This window comes from Eretmochelys imbricata, chromosome 1 (assembly GCF_965152235.1).
Source record: "Eretmochelys imbricata isolate rEreImb1 chromosome 1, rEreImb1.hap1, whole genome shotgun sequence".
Classification (NCBI taxonomy): Eukaryota; Metazoa; Chordata; order Testudines; family Cheloniidae; genus Eretmochelys; species Eretmochelys imbricata.
In genome coordinates this window covers 1869514-1882156 of record NC_135572.1, presented here as the reverse complement: position 1 = coordinate 1882156, position 12643 = coordinate 1869514, and the positions used below count along the sequence as shown (strand labels likewise).

At 45.4% G+C, this 12643-nt stretch overlaps 1 protein-coding gene across 1 annotated transcript; it reads right to left on the bottom strand.

The window, feature by feature from the left end:
- Nucleotides 1–6125: 6125 nt before the first annotated feature.
- On the bottom strand, nt 6126–7073 carry LOC144277599 (olfactory receptor 52E2-like). The gene has a single exon (XM_077838494.1). The coding sequence runs from the start codon at nt 7071–7073 to the stop codon at nt 6126–6128; it is 948 nt and encodes a 315-aa protein (XP_077694620.1).
- Between the last annotated feature and the right edge of the window lie 5570 nt (nt 7074–12643).

Sequence of the window (12643 nt, the reverse complement as noted above, 5' to 3'; positions counted from 1 at the left end):
ACTGAGAACAGTCTAGATCCATCCTCTTTGGAACCCCCTTTCAGGTAGTTGAAAGTAGCTGTCAAGTTCACTCTCATTCTTCTCTTCTACAGACTAAATAACTCCAGGTCCCTCAGCCTCTCCTCATAACTCATGTGTTCCAGTCCCCTAATAATTTTTGTTGCCATCCGCTGGACTCTTTCCAATTTTTCCACACCCTTCTTGTGGGGCTCAAAACTGGACACAGTACTCCATTGGACTCTTCCGTCCTAAGTGCAGGACTCTTCCGTCCTAAGTTCACCATTGGACTCTTCCATCCTAAGTGCAGGACTCTTCCATCCTAAGTGCAGGACTCTTCCGTCCTAAGTGCATTGGACTCTTCCGTCCCAAGTGCAGGACTCTGCACTTGTCCTTCTTGAACCTCATCAGATTTCTTTTGGCCCAATCCTCCAATTTGTCTAGGTCCCTCTGTATCCTATCCCTACCCTCCAGCATATCTACCACTCCTCCCAGTTTAGTGTCATCTGTAAACTTGCTAAAGGTGCAATCCACACCATCCTCCAGATCTTTTATGAAGATATTGAAGAAAAACAGCCCCAGGACTGACCCTTGGGGCACTCCACTTGATACCGGCTGCCAACTAGATATGGAGCCATTGATCACTACCCGTTGAGCCCGACAATCTAGCCAGCTTTCTATCCACCTTATAGTGCATTCATCCAGCCCAGACTTCTTTAACTTGCTGACAAGAATACTGTGGGAGACAGAGTCAAAAGCTTTGCTAAAGTCAAGGAACAACACGTCCACTGATTTCCCTTCAGCCACAGAGCCAGTTATCTTGTCATAGCAGGCAATTAGATTAGTCAGGCATGACTTGCCCTTGGTAAGTCCATGCTGACTGTTCCGGATCACTTTCATCTCCTCTAAGTGCTTCAGAATTGATTCCTTGAGAACCTGCTCCATGATTTTTCTGGGGACTGAGGTGAGGCTGACTGGCCTGTAGTTCCCAGGATCCTCCTTTTTCCTTTTTTTAAAGATGGGCATTACATTAGCCTTTTTCCAGTCATCCGGGACTTCCCCCGATCGTCATGAGTTTTCAAAGATAATGGCCAATGGCTCTGCAATCACATCCGCCAACTCCTTGAGCACTCTCAGATGCAGCGCATCTGGCACCATAGACTTGTGCACATCCAGCTTTTCTAAATAGTCCCGAACCACTTCTTTCTCCACAGAGGGCTGGTCACCTCCTCCCCATGCTGTGCTGCCCAGTGCAGCAGTCTGGGAGTTGACCTTGTTCGTGAAGACAGAGGCAAAAAAAACATTGCGTATATTACCTTTTTCCACATCCTCTGTCACTAGGTTTTCTCTCTCATTCAGGAAGGGGCCCACACTTTCCTTGACTGTCTTCTTTTGCTAACATACCTGAAGAAACCCTTCTTCTTCCTCTTAACATCTCTTGCTAGCTGCAACTCCAGGTGTGATTTGGCCTTCCTGATCTCACTCCTGTATGCCTGAGCAATATTTTTATACTCATCCCTGGTCATTTGTCCAATCTTCCACTTCTTGTAAGCTTCTTTTTTGTATTTAAGATCAGCAAGGATTTCACTGTTAAGCCAAGCTGGTCACCTGCAATATTTACTATTCTTTCTACACATCGGGATGGTTTGTCCCTGTAACCTCAATAAGGATTCTTTAAAATACAGCCAGCTCTCCTGGACTCCTTTCCCCCTCAAGTTATTCTCCCAGGGGATCTTGCCCATCAGTTCCCTGGTTTATTATACCACGCCTTCTGCTTCGACAGGTTGGTTTGTTGAAAATGCATTATGTTTTTCAACTCCTTCCTGAATCTTAACATGTTGAGTTACTTGTTTTCCTTTCCCCTTAGTGTCCCCTTCAGTAGGGATCTCAATTCAAGCGTTATGCCTCTCACGGAGGTCGATTACCAGGAGCACTCCAGTACTTGGATGAACAATAGGCTTTGGAAATAACCTTGTATTTCCTAAACATCACTGGTAATTAACTGTCTGGATTAACATAAGGTTATTATCCTTTAAGCAGTTTATAGAGAATTCAAAAGAAACATTAAAAGAACATAGAGAAAAATTATATTATTGCACTCAAGTTCCGTCAAATAATATTTCCTTTTCCTCTCTGAATTCACCTAATACAGCTCTAGACAGGAATTGTTTGGTTACACTGTTAAACTCGAACAAGCTGTTGGTAAACGGAGACCACTAGAGTCACTAACTTCTTCCAGTTCTTTAATAATAGAAGGCTACATTTCAAAGCTCTAGCCAATCTAATATGGAATAGTCCTAATTACCATTTAGATACTTTTCTAACCTGTCTCTAAAGGGTGAATCTGGGTTAACAGACTGCAAGTTGCTTTTTTCTTTCTGGCAAGTGGTCCCATAACCGCTTTTGCAAGGCCTGGGGCTGTTTGCTCTAGAGACCATGTGCCCCAAAAAGGAGAACTTGGAAACAGAATACGCCCAAGGGGGAGCTTAGGGAACAGTAGGCTGCAGCAATTGGAGAATCCGGGAGAGCCGAGCCAAACAGGCCTCAGGGCCTTGGTGACTGGCGTGCCGGTTTCTGCTGCCAGTGGGAGGCAGTAGAATGGAAGCTGCACTGTGAGAGTGGGCCTAGAAAACCAGAGCCAGAGGCAGGGCCTGAACAGTGCTGTGACTCAAAAGCACCTGGGTCCTGTTTGTGGGCCCCAAACACGGTGGCTGATGAGTGTCCAGCTGCACGAGCTGAGCGGGGATGGAACAGCAAACCTGGAGCTGCTACACATATGTAGAAGGGGAGTGGGCCTGGCCAGGGAAGTGCCACAAGATATTTTGTCATGCAAATGTGACTCCTCTGCCATCTGTGTTTCTCCAAGTGCTCTTGTTCCAGAACTGATCCAGCCGGGCTTCCCTTAAGGAAAGGTTTTTGGAAAACAAAGTGCCTGTTTGGGGTCAGGGAGAGAGTTTGTGTCTCCCTTGGAAACTGCTCCCCAGAACGGTATAGACAGGGAATCCATTTTCTAGTGGGTTTTGTCCAATCTCTCTCTCTCTCTCTTCTCCTGGTGCATTCAGGTCCAGCTCTCTCTTTTGATTTGTAACTGCCACACACACAGGCGTGCCTCCCTCTCTCTGTCACTTCTAAGCCCTGGCCTTTACCAGCTAGAAGCCAGCAGCTGTGGTTGCCTATAGTCTAGACTATTTGCTCTTCTATATATCATTCTTATAAGTTTCTTATTTTCTTATGGGCTTAATTATTTGTTTGCTTAATAATTTTACAGAGTATATTTTGCCTGTAACACAAGGGACCTGCAGACCACATTCTGTATGTTGAGCTAAAGCACTTAGCATATATGAAAAGGTGTGGTGGAAAGTGCAGTCAGAACCTCCTGTTGAAGTTGTGAAGGAGTTGGAACGGGGGCTGCATCCCTGAGCATTCTAGAGAGGCATATTCCAGTGTCTGCCTCATGCCACAAAATGGGCAGGCATCTGGAATGGGGGTGAAGTGTGCCATGTACAATCCAGTGCTCATGGCTGCATGAAGGAGCCCCAAACACTATCTCTGGTTGGCCGTGGGACCAGGTTGGAGTACTTTGTGGTCCACCGGTGTTCCTCACCCTCCAGAGATGGTACTAGGTCCTGTCACTTGGTATCAGGGCATCTGAAGAAGTAAAGCAGCCCCAGGTGAGATCTGAGATGAAAGAAGCCATCATGACCACTAAATGGTGGGCCAAGAACTGGCTCAGTCGAAAGCTGGAGGAGTGGGCCCAGGCAAGATGGAAACAAAATACATACATGCAGTCCAACCAGGAGTAGCGTAACCGATCGACCTCCACCTGGACATAGGTAAAAGCGAAATTGTCATCCGGGTGTTGGTCATGCCAGACGTCCACCAGGGAGTCATGATTTACCATGTCTCTGAGGATGCCTGCAGCAGCCTGGTAGCTCTCGATCCCTGAGCGATTCTGGTTCTCAAAGATTGTGTTAAAATCCCCACCCAGGCACAGGGACTAGTGAGGATCCAAAGTGCCGAGGAAGGCAGACACTTTTTGATAGAAACACACCCACTCTTGGTCTGCATTTCGGGGGTAAACATTGGACAGATTCAATGTCAGCCCCTTCACACAGCAGACAACCTGGCATGACCTCGGCAACTCCCAGCATCTCAGGCTGTAGGTCCAGGGAGAACAGGGTGGCCAGCCAGGCTGAATGAGCGCTGAGGTGTTTAAAATATACTCGGTCCCCCCACTCCAGCTGCCAACTAGTCTAGGTGGTTGGATCCATGTGGGTTTCCTACACGCAAATCACAGAGTACCCTACATCACAAAGAAAGGAGAACACCAGTTATCTGCGGAGACCTACCCTAGAGCCTCTGGTGTTCAATGTTGAAAAGGTACTTGGCTACATTCTGAGGGCTGATGAGGATACTCATGGGCAGGAGGATCCCCAGCTGGCCTTGCAACAATCACTGACCAACCTGAAAGGCTTGTCACAGAAGTTGCAGGCCCAACGGTAGACTAGGATGTCTTGCCTCGCGGTTTGCTTCCACTACTCCAAAACAGCCATCGTGGCCCTGAAGATGAGATGGTAGTCTTCCCAATGCTGGAGAGAGAGCTTCACCTTGCCCTTAAAACCACAGGTGTCCACCAGAAAATGGTGAAGCTCTGTTACCCGGGATTCTTTCTAACCAAAGCTCTTGGTAACTTTTACTCTGTGTGAGGTGGTGTCAGGAAATAAATCAGGGGAGACACGGCCGTCCGACCAATAGATGGCTGGCACAAGCAGGACAACACAAGTGTGCTTTCATTTAAAACTAAACTTGACTTAGTCCCAAGCACTTATACACACGTCCCAAACAGGTTAGTAAAACACCCCCAACCTTTGATAATTACCAAAGCTGAGTGTCACTCTTGAGTGACAGAGTGGCAGCCCGTCTGCCGGTGGGAAACACAAGATGCATCCAGAGGGAGAGTGCAGTCCTGAAGAGTCCCACCACCTCAAACTTTTCCCCCTTATTTATACATTAGTAAAAGAATGACATGTCTTTTAAAGCAAACTCGTTAAGTATGCAGTTTCAATGGTCAAGCAAGAGGTTCCTTCTGATTATTGATTAACCAGGTGTGGGTTTTTCCAGAGTTTGCAGCCCTGAGGCCCCAATAGACATTCCTGGGGCACATCCTGCTCTTCTAAAATGTATGAATCAGCAACTTCAAGACAATTCTTATCAGGAAGGACAAGGGGTCAAGATGCCCTTTCTGTGTCACCCAAACCCCCTCCCCTCCTGACTTGGTCAAATGGAGACTGTTGAATGTCCAATGTACAGCATGCTGACTTGGCTGCTTTTAGCAATAAACCATCGTCGTTTCTGGCAGTCTATTGGTGAGCCAAGGACTCCCGGTACAGCTGATCCCGCAGGACAGTGGGGGACGTTGTCGGTGACCTATGTTGATCCTCTGCTTGACCTCTCTTATGACCCTGTGGCTCATGGAGATGGGCAAAGAGGGAGCATAGCACGGGTGTGGGGACTGTACCAGTGGTGCCACGCAACCCGTCTCTATGTCCAGAAAGGGAAAGGGAGGTGGAGGGAAGAGAGCAAGCCCTATAGGGCCAGGGAGCAGAGAGAAAGAAACCCACCCCCTGAGGTTCCTTCAAGGAGATGGGAAATAAGACAACCCCTGGGCAGAAACAGTATGGAAGATGGACGAGACAAAATGAGTAGGGCTCCTCTGCCCCCTCCTCCCTCAGCTCCTGCTTCTGCTCTCTGGCTGTGACTAGGGCTTGCAGATCCTGAGCTGAGGGTTTCTTCTGCTGCTCCAGCCACGGCAGCCTTGCCTCTTTCCTTCACCGGCAGCTTGTACTGGGGCTGGATACACAACAGGGTTGAGGCTTGACAGAAGAGATGGGGTAAGATTGTAATTTCAGGGATCCACCAATGAGCAATTAGACAGGTGGTAGCCCAGTGTAGTATACATAGACTGATTCCCCAAATCATCACATTGATACAGCACAGTAAAGAACAGAAAAGGGTATAGTGCCTCTCTCTCTGCCCAGTAAGTGATCGAAGGAAGAGGCCCCAGCACCATGCACCAACTAGCTCTGCACAAAGCTCAATCTGAGAGCCAGAGCACAAGGAGAAAATATTTAGGTCTCTTTATGAGTAAAGAGCTGGAGCAGCCTGCACCGGATCTGTTTGGTCCTCACCCCGTAAATCATGGGGTGTAGCACAGGGGGCACCGCCTGGTACACACTGGTAATGAGAATGTGTAAATACAGTGGCACATTGTGGCCAAACCGCTGCGTAAGAGCGAAGAAGAAAATTGGGAGGTACAAAGCAAAGATGGCACAAAGATGAGAGATGCAGGTCCCAAAAGTTTTGAGCTGGGCATCCTTTGTTGGAAGGCGGAAGATGGCGCGGAGGATCTGAGTATAGGACACACTAATAGAAAACATATCTACTCCAATCACAGAGAAAAGATCAAACAGGCCATAGTAACTACTGATGCGGATGTCAGCACAGGCCAGGTTCACCACAGCTATGTGCCCACAATAGAAGTGGGGGATGATGTTGGTTCTGCAATATGGCCACCGTCTTGCAAGGAACGGGTAGGGTAATGCGATTATTCCACTGCGCAGCATCACGGCCAGGCCGATCTTGGCCACCAGGGGGCGTGTCAGGATGGTGGAATGTCTCAGGGGATGGCAGATGGCCACGTAGCGATCCAAAGCCATGGCCACGAGGATTCCAGACTCCATCGCTGAGAAGGAGTGAACGAAGTACATCTGGGTGAGGCAGGCACTGAAACTGATCTCCCTGGAATTCAACCAGAAGATGCTCAGCATTTTGGGTAGGGTGGATGTGGACATGACCAGATCGGTGATGGCCAGCATGAAGAGGAAATAGAACATGGGACTATGGAGGCTCGGCTCCCTCTTCACGATGAACAGGATGGTGAAGTTCCCCAAGATGGCTGTGGTGTACATAGCAGAGAAGGGGATGGAGATCCAGACATGGGCTGCCTCCAGGCCAGGAATGCCCAGCAGGATGAAGGTGGAGGGGTTGGTGAAGTCAGTTGTGTTGGATTCTGACATGGAGTAGGGGAGAAGGTGTCCAGCTCTGAGGCATAAGTCTGTCTCCTGCGTGTACAATATGTTCCTCTGACTTTCTGTGTGTTCCCAGGGTCTCGGGTGATGGTCACAGCAGAAATGCCTGAATGGAGAGACAACCTTAATACGAGACACTGCATGTACTAGTGAAGGCTGTTCTCATGGAGAAGCAGATTAATCTCTCTGAACGCACTGAAAAATTATATTTAATTACTCAGAGAAATAACTATGAACAATGATCCTACTAAATCCAATTCCATATTTTGTGGTGTTCCCTGCGTTAATAATTCGTACACTTTGTGGTGGGGAATCTTAAGAGACACCAGCAGGAAACACAAGTCTGGATACTGTTTATCCGTCATTGTTCCTCAATGCAATGAGAGCCAGGATAGGGAGTCCCTACTGAAGGGAGTTCCCCATTCATCCAGTTGCTCAAAATCTGAGATTGAAAAAAAACAAACTTTTCCCGAGACAAAGGTTGGGAGAAATATCCCAACGAGAGCATACCTCAGGGAAAAGACCTGGGTGCCATAAATAGCAGTAAAGAGAAACACCTGCTCATTTGCACTAGTGGACAAAATAAAAGCAATGTTGAGATCCCTAAGATATGGAATGGAGAATAACATGTTCGGGATGTGTGTTCAATTTTGGTCACCCAGGCTCTATTAAGGATATATGAATATATAAAAGGGATTTCCAAGACAGGCTTTGAGAATAGGGGAGGTTGCCATATGGAAAGAGAAAGAAAAGTCTGGGACTCTTTACTTGACAGAAGAGACAAAGAAGAGAGCATATGATATAGGAGAGGAAAATTTTAAAAAAATGAATTTGATTTACATTCAAGCGGACAGTTCCCAACCAGTTCCCAATTATAGACACTTAGGGCTCCAAGACGACTAATTCCCAAAAGCTGAGGAAAATTTTCAGCAAAACTGATTGGGAGGAAAAATGTAGACACAAAAATATGAATGAAAATTGGTGATTCTTTGAGAACAGCTTATTAGATGGCGGAAAATTCATGATTCCACAGTCAACAAAGTGAACAACTCTGGGTAAAAACCCAGTTCAATGGTAAAGTGAAGGCAGCCATTGGCGTGAGGGGAAGTAATATGTACCAAAGAGAAAAAGGTTAAATAGATGGCCAAGAATAGAAATGGTAAGTTATGAAAACTGATAAGGGACATTAAAACAGCAGGAAAACTCTACGTTTGGCAGGGCTATGGATCATAAAAAGGAAGTTATTCAGTATATTAACAACAAGAGAAGTCCTAGAAAAGTTTTATGTCCATTCCTCTGTTAAATGGGAAGTATTAAAAAATAAAGGGAAAGGTTTATTTATAAAAGAACTGACAAGGTGAAGAAACAATGGAAAAGCTGGTACGGGATTAGTTCAAAAAAAGTCTAGAAATGTAAGTAACGGCAGTCATGAACAGGGTTTATGCAAAACAGATCTTGTCAGATAAAACTGATTTCATGCTTTTATGAAAGTACACGTTGCTTCACCAAGGGTACACATTTGGTGGATCAAGGGAACAACGCAGATGCAACTCGCCTTGATTTCTCAGAGGCATTTGATTTAGTAGGGGAAAATATTGAGTAGAAAAAGTTAATACTTTACAATATCAGTAAGAACATGCATAATGGAATGAAATCTTGCTAAATGATGGAGCTCAGAAAGCTGTTCTCAATAGGTCTTTCTCAGTATATGGGGCTCTTTATAGTATGGTTCTGAAGGGATCAGTTGTAGGGCGAGGTTATTCAATATTTTCATCCGTGATCTGGAGGATGCTGTGCATGGCACCCTCAGCAAATTTTCAGATGACACTAAACTGGGAGGAGAGGTAAATACGCTGGAGGGTAGGGACAGGATACAGAGGGACCTAGACTAATTAGAGGATTGGGCCAAAAGTAATTTGATGAGGTTTAGCAAGGACAAGTAAAGAGACCTGCACTTAGGACGGAAGAAACCCATGCACTGCTACAGACTAGGGACCGAAAGGCTCGGCAGCAGTTCTCCAGAAAAGGACCGACGGCTTACAGTGGATGAGAAGCTGGATATGAGTCAACAGTGTGCCCTTGTTGCCAAGAAGGCCAATGGCATTTTGGCCTAATTAAGTAGGGGCATTGTCAGAAGATCTAGGGATGTGATCATTCCCCTTTATTCAACATTGGTGAGGTCTCATCTGGAGTACTGTGTCCAGTTTTGGGCCCCACACTACAAGAAGGATGTGAAAAAATTAGAAAGTGTCCTGCAGAGGGCAACAACTATGATTAGGGGCCTGGAACACATGACTTATGAGGAGACACTGAGGGAACTGGGATTGTTTATTCTGCTGAAGAGAAGAATGAGGGGGGATTTGATAGCTGCTTTCAACTACCTGAAAAGGGGTTCCAAAGAGATGGATCTAGGCTGTTCTCAGTGGTAGCAGATGACAGAACAAGGAGTAATGGTCTCTAGTTGCAGTGCACGAGATTTAGGTTAGACATTAGGAAAACTTTTTCACAAGGGAAAACAATAACAAAAAATGTGGAAATGGCAGAGGTGCTTAATGACTTCTTTGTTTCTACGTTCAGCAAGAAGGTCGGTGGTGTTTGCTCACCTAACCTAGAGAATGCCTATGAAAATGGGGTTGGTTCAGATGCTAAAATAGGGAAAGAATAAGTTAAAAGTTACTTGAAAATGTTAGATGTCTTCAAGTCACCAGGGCCTCACAAAATGCATCCAAGAATACTCTGAAGGAACTGACTGTGGAGATAGCTGAGGGATTAGCTGTTCTCTCTGAAAAGTCATGGAAGACAGGGGGGATTCTGGAAGACTGGATAAGAGCACATATTGTGGCTATCTATAAAAAGGGGGAAAAGGGCAACCCAGGCTATTACAGCTTAACTTCTGTACCAGGTAATATAATGGAGCATATAATTAAGGAATCTATTTGCAAACATCTAGAAGATCATAGGGTGATAAGTGACAGTCAGCGTGGATTTGTCAAGAACAGAACATGTCAAACCAACCTGACAGCTTTCCTTGACAGGGCAAGAAGCTTTGTGGATCGGAGGAAGTAGTAGATGTGATATGTCTAGACATTAGTATGGCATTTGATACAGTCTCACATGACCTTTTCATTAAGAAACGAGGGAAATACAACCTAGGTGGAGCTACTATAAGGTGGGTGCATAACTGGTTGGAAAACCACTCCCAGGGAGTAGTTATCAGTGCTTCACAGTGATGCTGGAAGGGCATAAGAAGTGGGGTTCCACAGGAATCAGTTCCGGGTGTGGTTCTTTTGAATGTCATCATCAACTATTTAGTTCATGGCATGGAGAGTAAACTTCTTAAGTTTCCAGATGATGCCACATTGGGAGGGGTTGCTATTCCTTTGGAGAATCCGATAAACATTCAAAATGATCTGGAAAAACTGGAGAAAAGGATGACTTGGGGTGTTGAAAACACGACCTCTGAGGGAAGACTGAAAGAGCGAGGTTTGTTTAGTCTGAAAAAGAGAAGACTGAGGAGGGACCTGATAACAATTTTCAAATACTTAAAAGGTATTACATGGAGGGAGAAAAAGTGTTCCCCCTAACTTCTGAAGAGAAGACAAGAAGCAATGGAATTAAATTGCAGTAAGTGTGGTTTAGGATGGACATTCAGAAAACCTTCCTGAATGTCAGGGTGGTTAGGGAAAGTAGGAAGGTTGCAGAAAGTCCATCATTGTAGATTTTTAGGAGTAGGTTAGACAAAAACCTGTCAGGGATGTTCTAGATGGTGCTGTTCCTGCCATGAGTGTAGGGGATTGCACTTGATGACCTCTTCAGGTCCCTTCCAGTTCAATGATTCCATGATATATCACATCTTTCTAAGGTGTGGATTTTTTTGCAGTTTCAAAAAAGGCAAATGCAATGTTAGGTTATATTAGCAGAAGTGTAACATGCAAGTCATGGCACGTGATATTATTGCTCTACTCGGTGCTGGTTAGGTCTCAATTGGAGTCGTGTGTCCAGTTTTGATCACCAATGTATAGAAAGGATGTAGAGAAACTGGAAAGGATCCATGGGCAAGTAACATATGTTATGCAAAGAATGGAATGCAAACTGTATGAGCAAGCTGAAGGAATCACTATGTTTATATGGAAAAGAGGTGATTAATGGGGGAATAAGAGTGGTCTTCCAATTCTTGAAAGGCTGCCATCAAAAGGTGGAGTAAATTTATTCTGCCTTACCACAGAGGCGCAGGAGAAGAGGTACTGGGTTCAAATTTCAGCATAGCAGATTTAAATTAAGTTTCAGGGAAATCTTCCTAACTTTAAGAACAGGAGGCCAGTGGAACAGACTCCAAGGGAAGTCATGGAAGCTCCTTCTCTGGAGGTTTTCCAAAGAGATGGGAATAGCCATCAGGCTTAGATGACTAAGACAAAAGAAATCCTGCATCATGTCAGGAGGACATAATAGGTGTCCTTTTTGTTCCCTTATAACTACATGGCTCTATCAATCTATGATGTAAAATCCGAGTGTCGACCAGGTCTTAGTCACACATAAGTCTTTTGGCTCAATGCAGAGGTAATTGAGTGAAATTTAATGGGCCAGTGTTTTACAGGAGGACAGACTGGGTGATCAAATGGTCCCTTCTGACCTTAAACCCTATGGAACTATTGATATAGAAAGTAGATCAGGCATTTATAATTAGTGTGTCTCATAACATGAACAAGGGAACATTTAATTAAATTGAAAGTCTGAACTTATTACATTGAGAAAAGATAATTGCTAACATAATTCATATTTGGCCTGAAGAACTCCTTGCTGCCAACATCGTTGGAGAGAGGAGCATAGAAGAATGGGATTCACAAATGGATTGGCCATTGCAGGTGGTGCTGGTGGCATAAACTATAGTCAAGGCTGTCTGACACCTTCCATTAGAAGAGCTCATTTTCAGTTGCTTATGAGTTTTCCAGTTTTTAGGTGTTTGGACTGAGATTTCCCATGCTGGGTGTCTGCTTCCAGCACAATTATTTTTTGATACCTTCAGGCATAACAAGTCAGCCGACTTCTGGAATGAAGCTAGGAGAAAGTATGTGTTACCCATGTTAAAAATTCTCATTATTGTTCGAGTGAGGAGCCCTAACACCTCCAAGCTTTCCAGCAGATAAAAGTCAGGGAAGAGCCCCTGTCCCTCTGCCCCATTAACAGACAGAGTCCTGAAATACAAGAGGAGAGGGTGACCGGGTCTGTGCATTAACACACAGTTGGCTCCTGACATCTGTTCTCGTTTCTTTCTCCAAGGGGATTTTGCCTCACTGGGGCCTGAGCACAGCACTGGTCGTGGACTCAGAATTTGGCCTTGTATTGCACATCTAATAACATCTTTCATCCTGAAGGATTCACTGTGCCACTGAAATGCTCCACCTTGGGGCTGGAGGCCATTAGGCGGGATGAGCAGGGGTGCACAGAAAAGAGTGACAGTTTGGCCAGTGATTCTTTACCAGACTCATCACTGATGGCAAGGGCTCCTGAATTTCTCATGGTTGTGCAGAGCGGAAAGAACCACAAACTTACTCTCTATC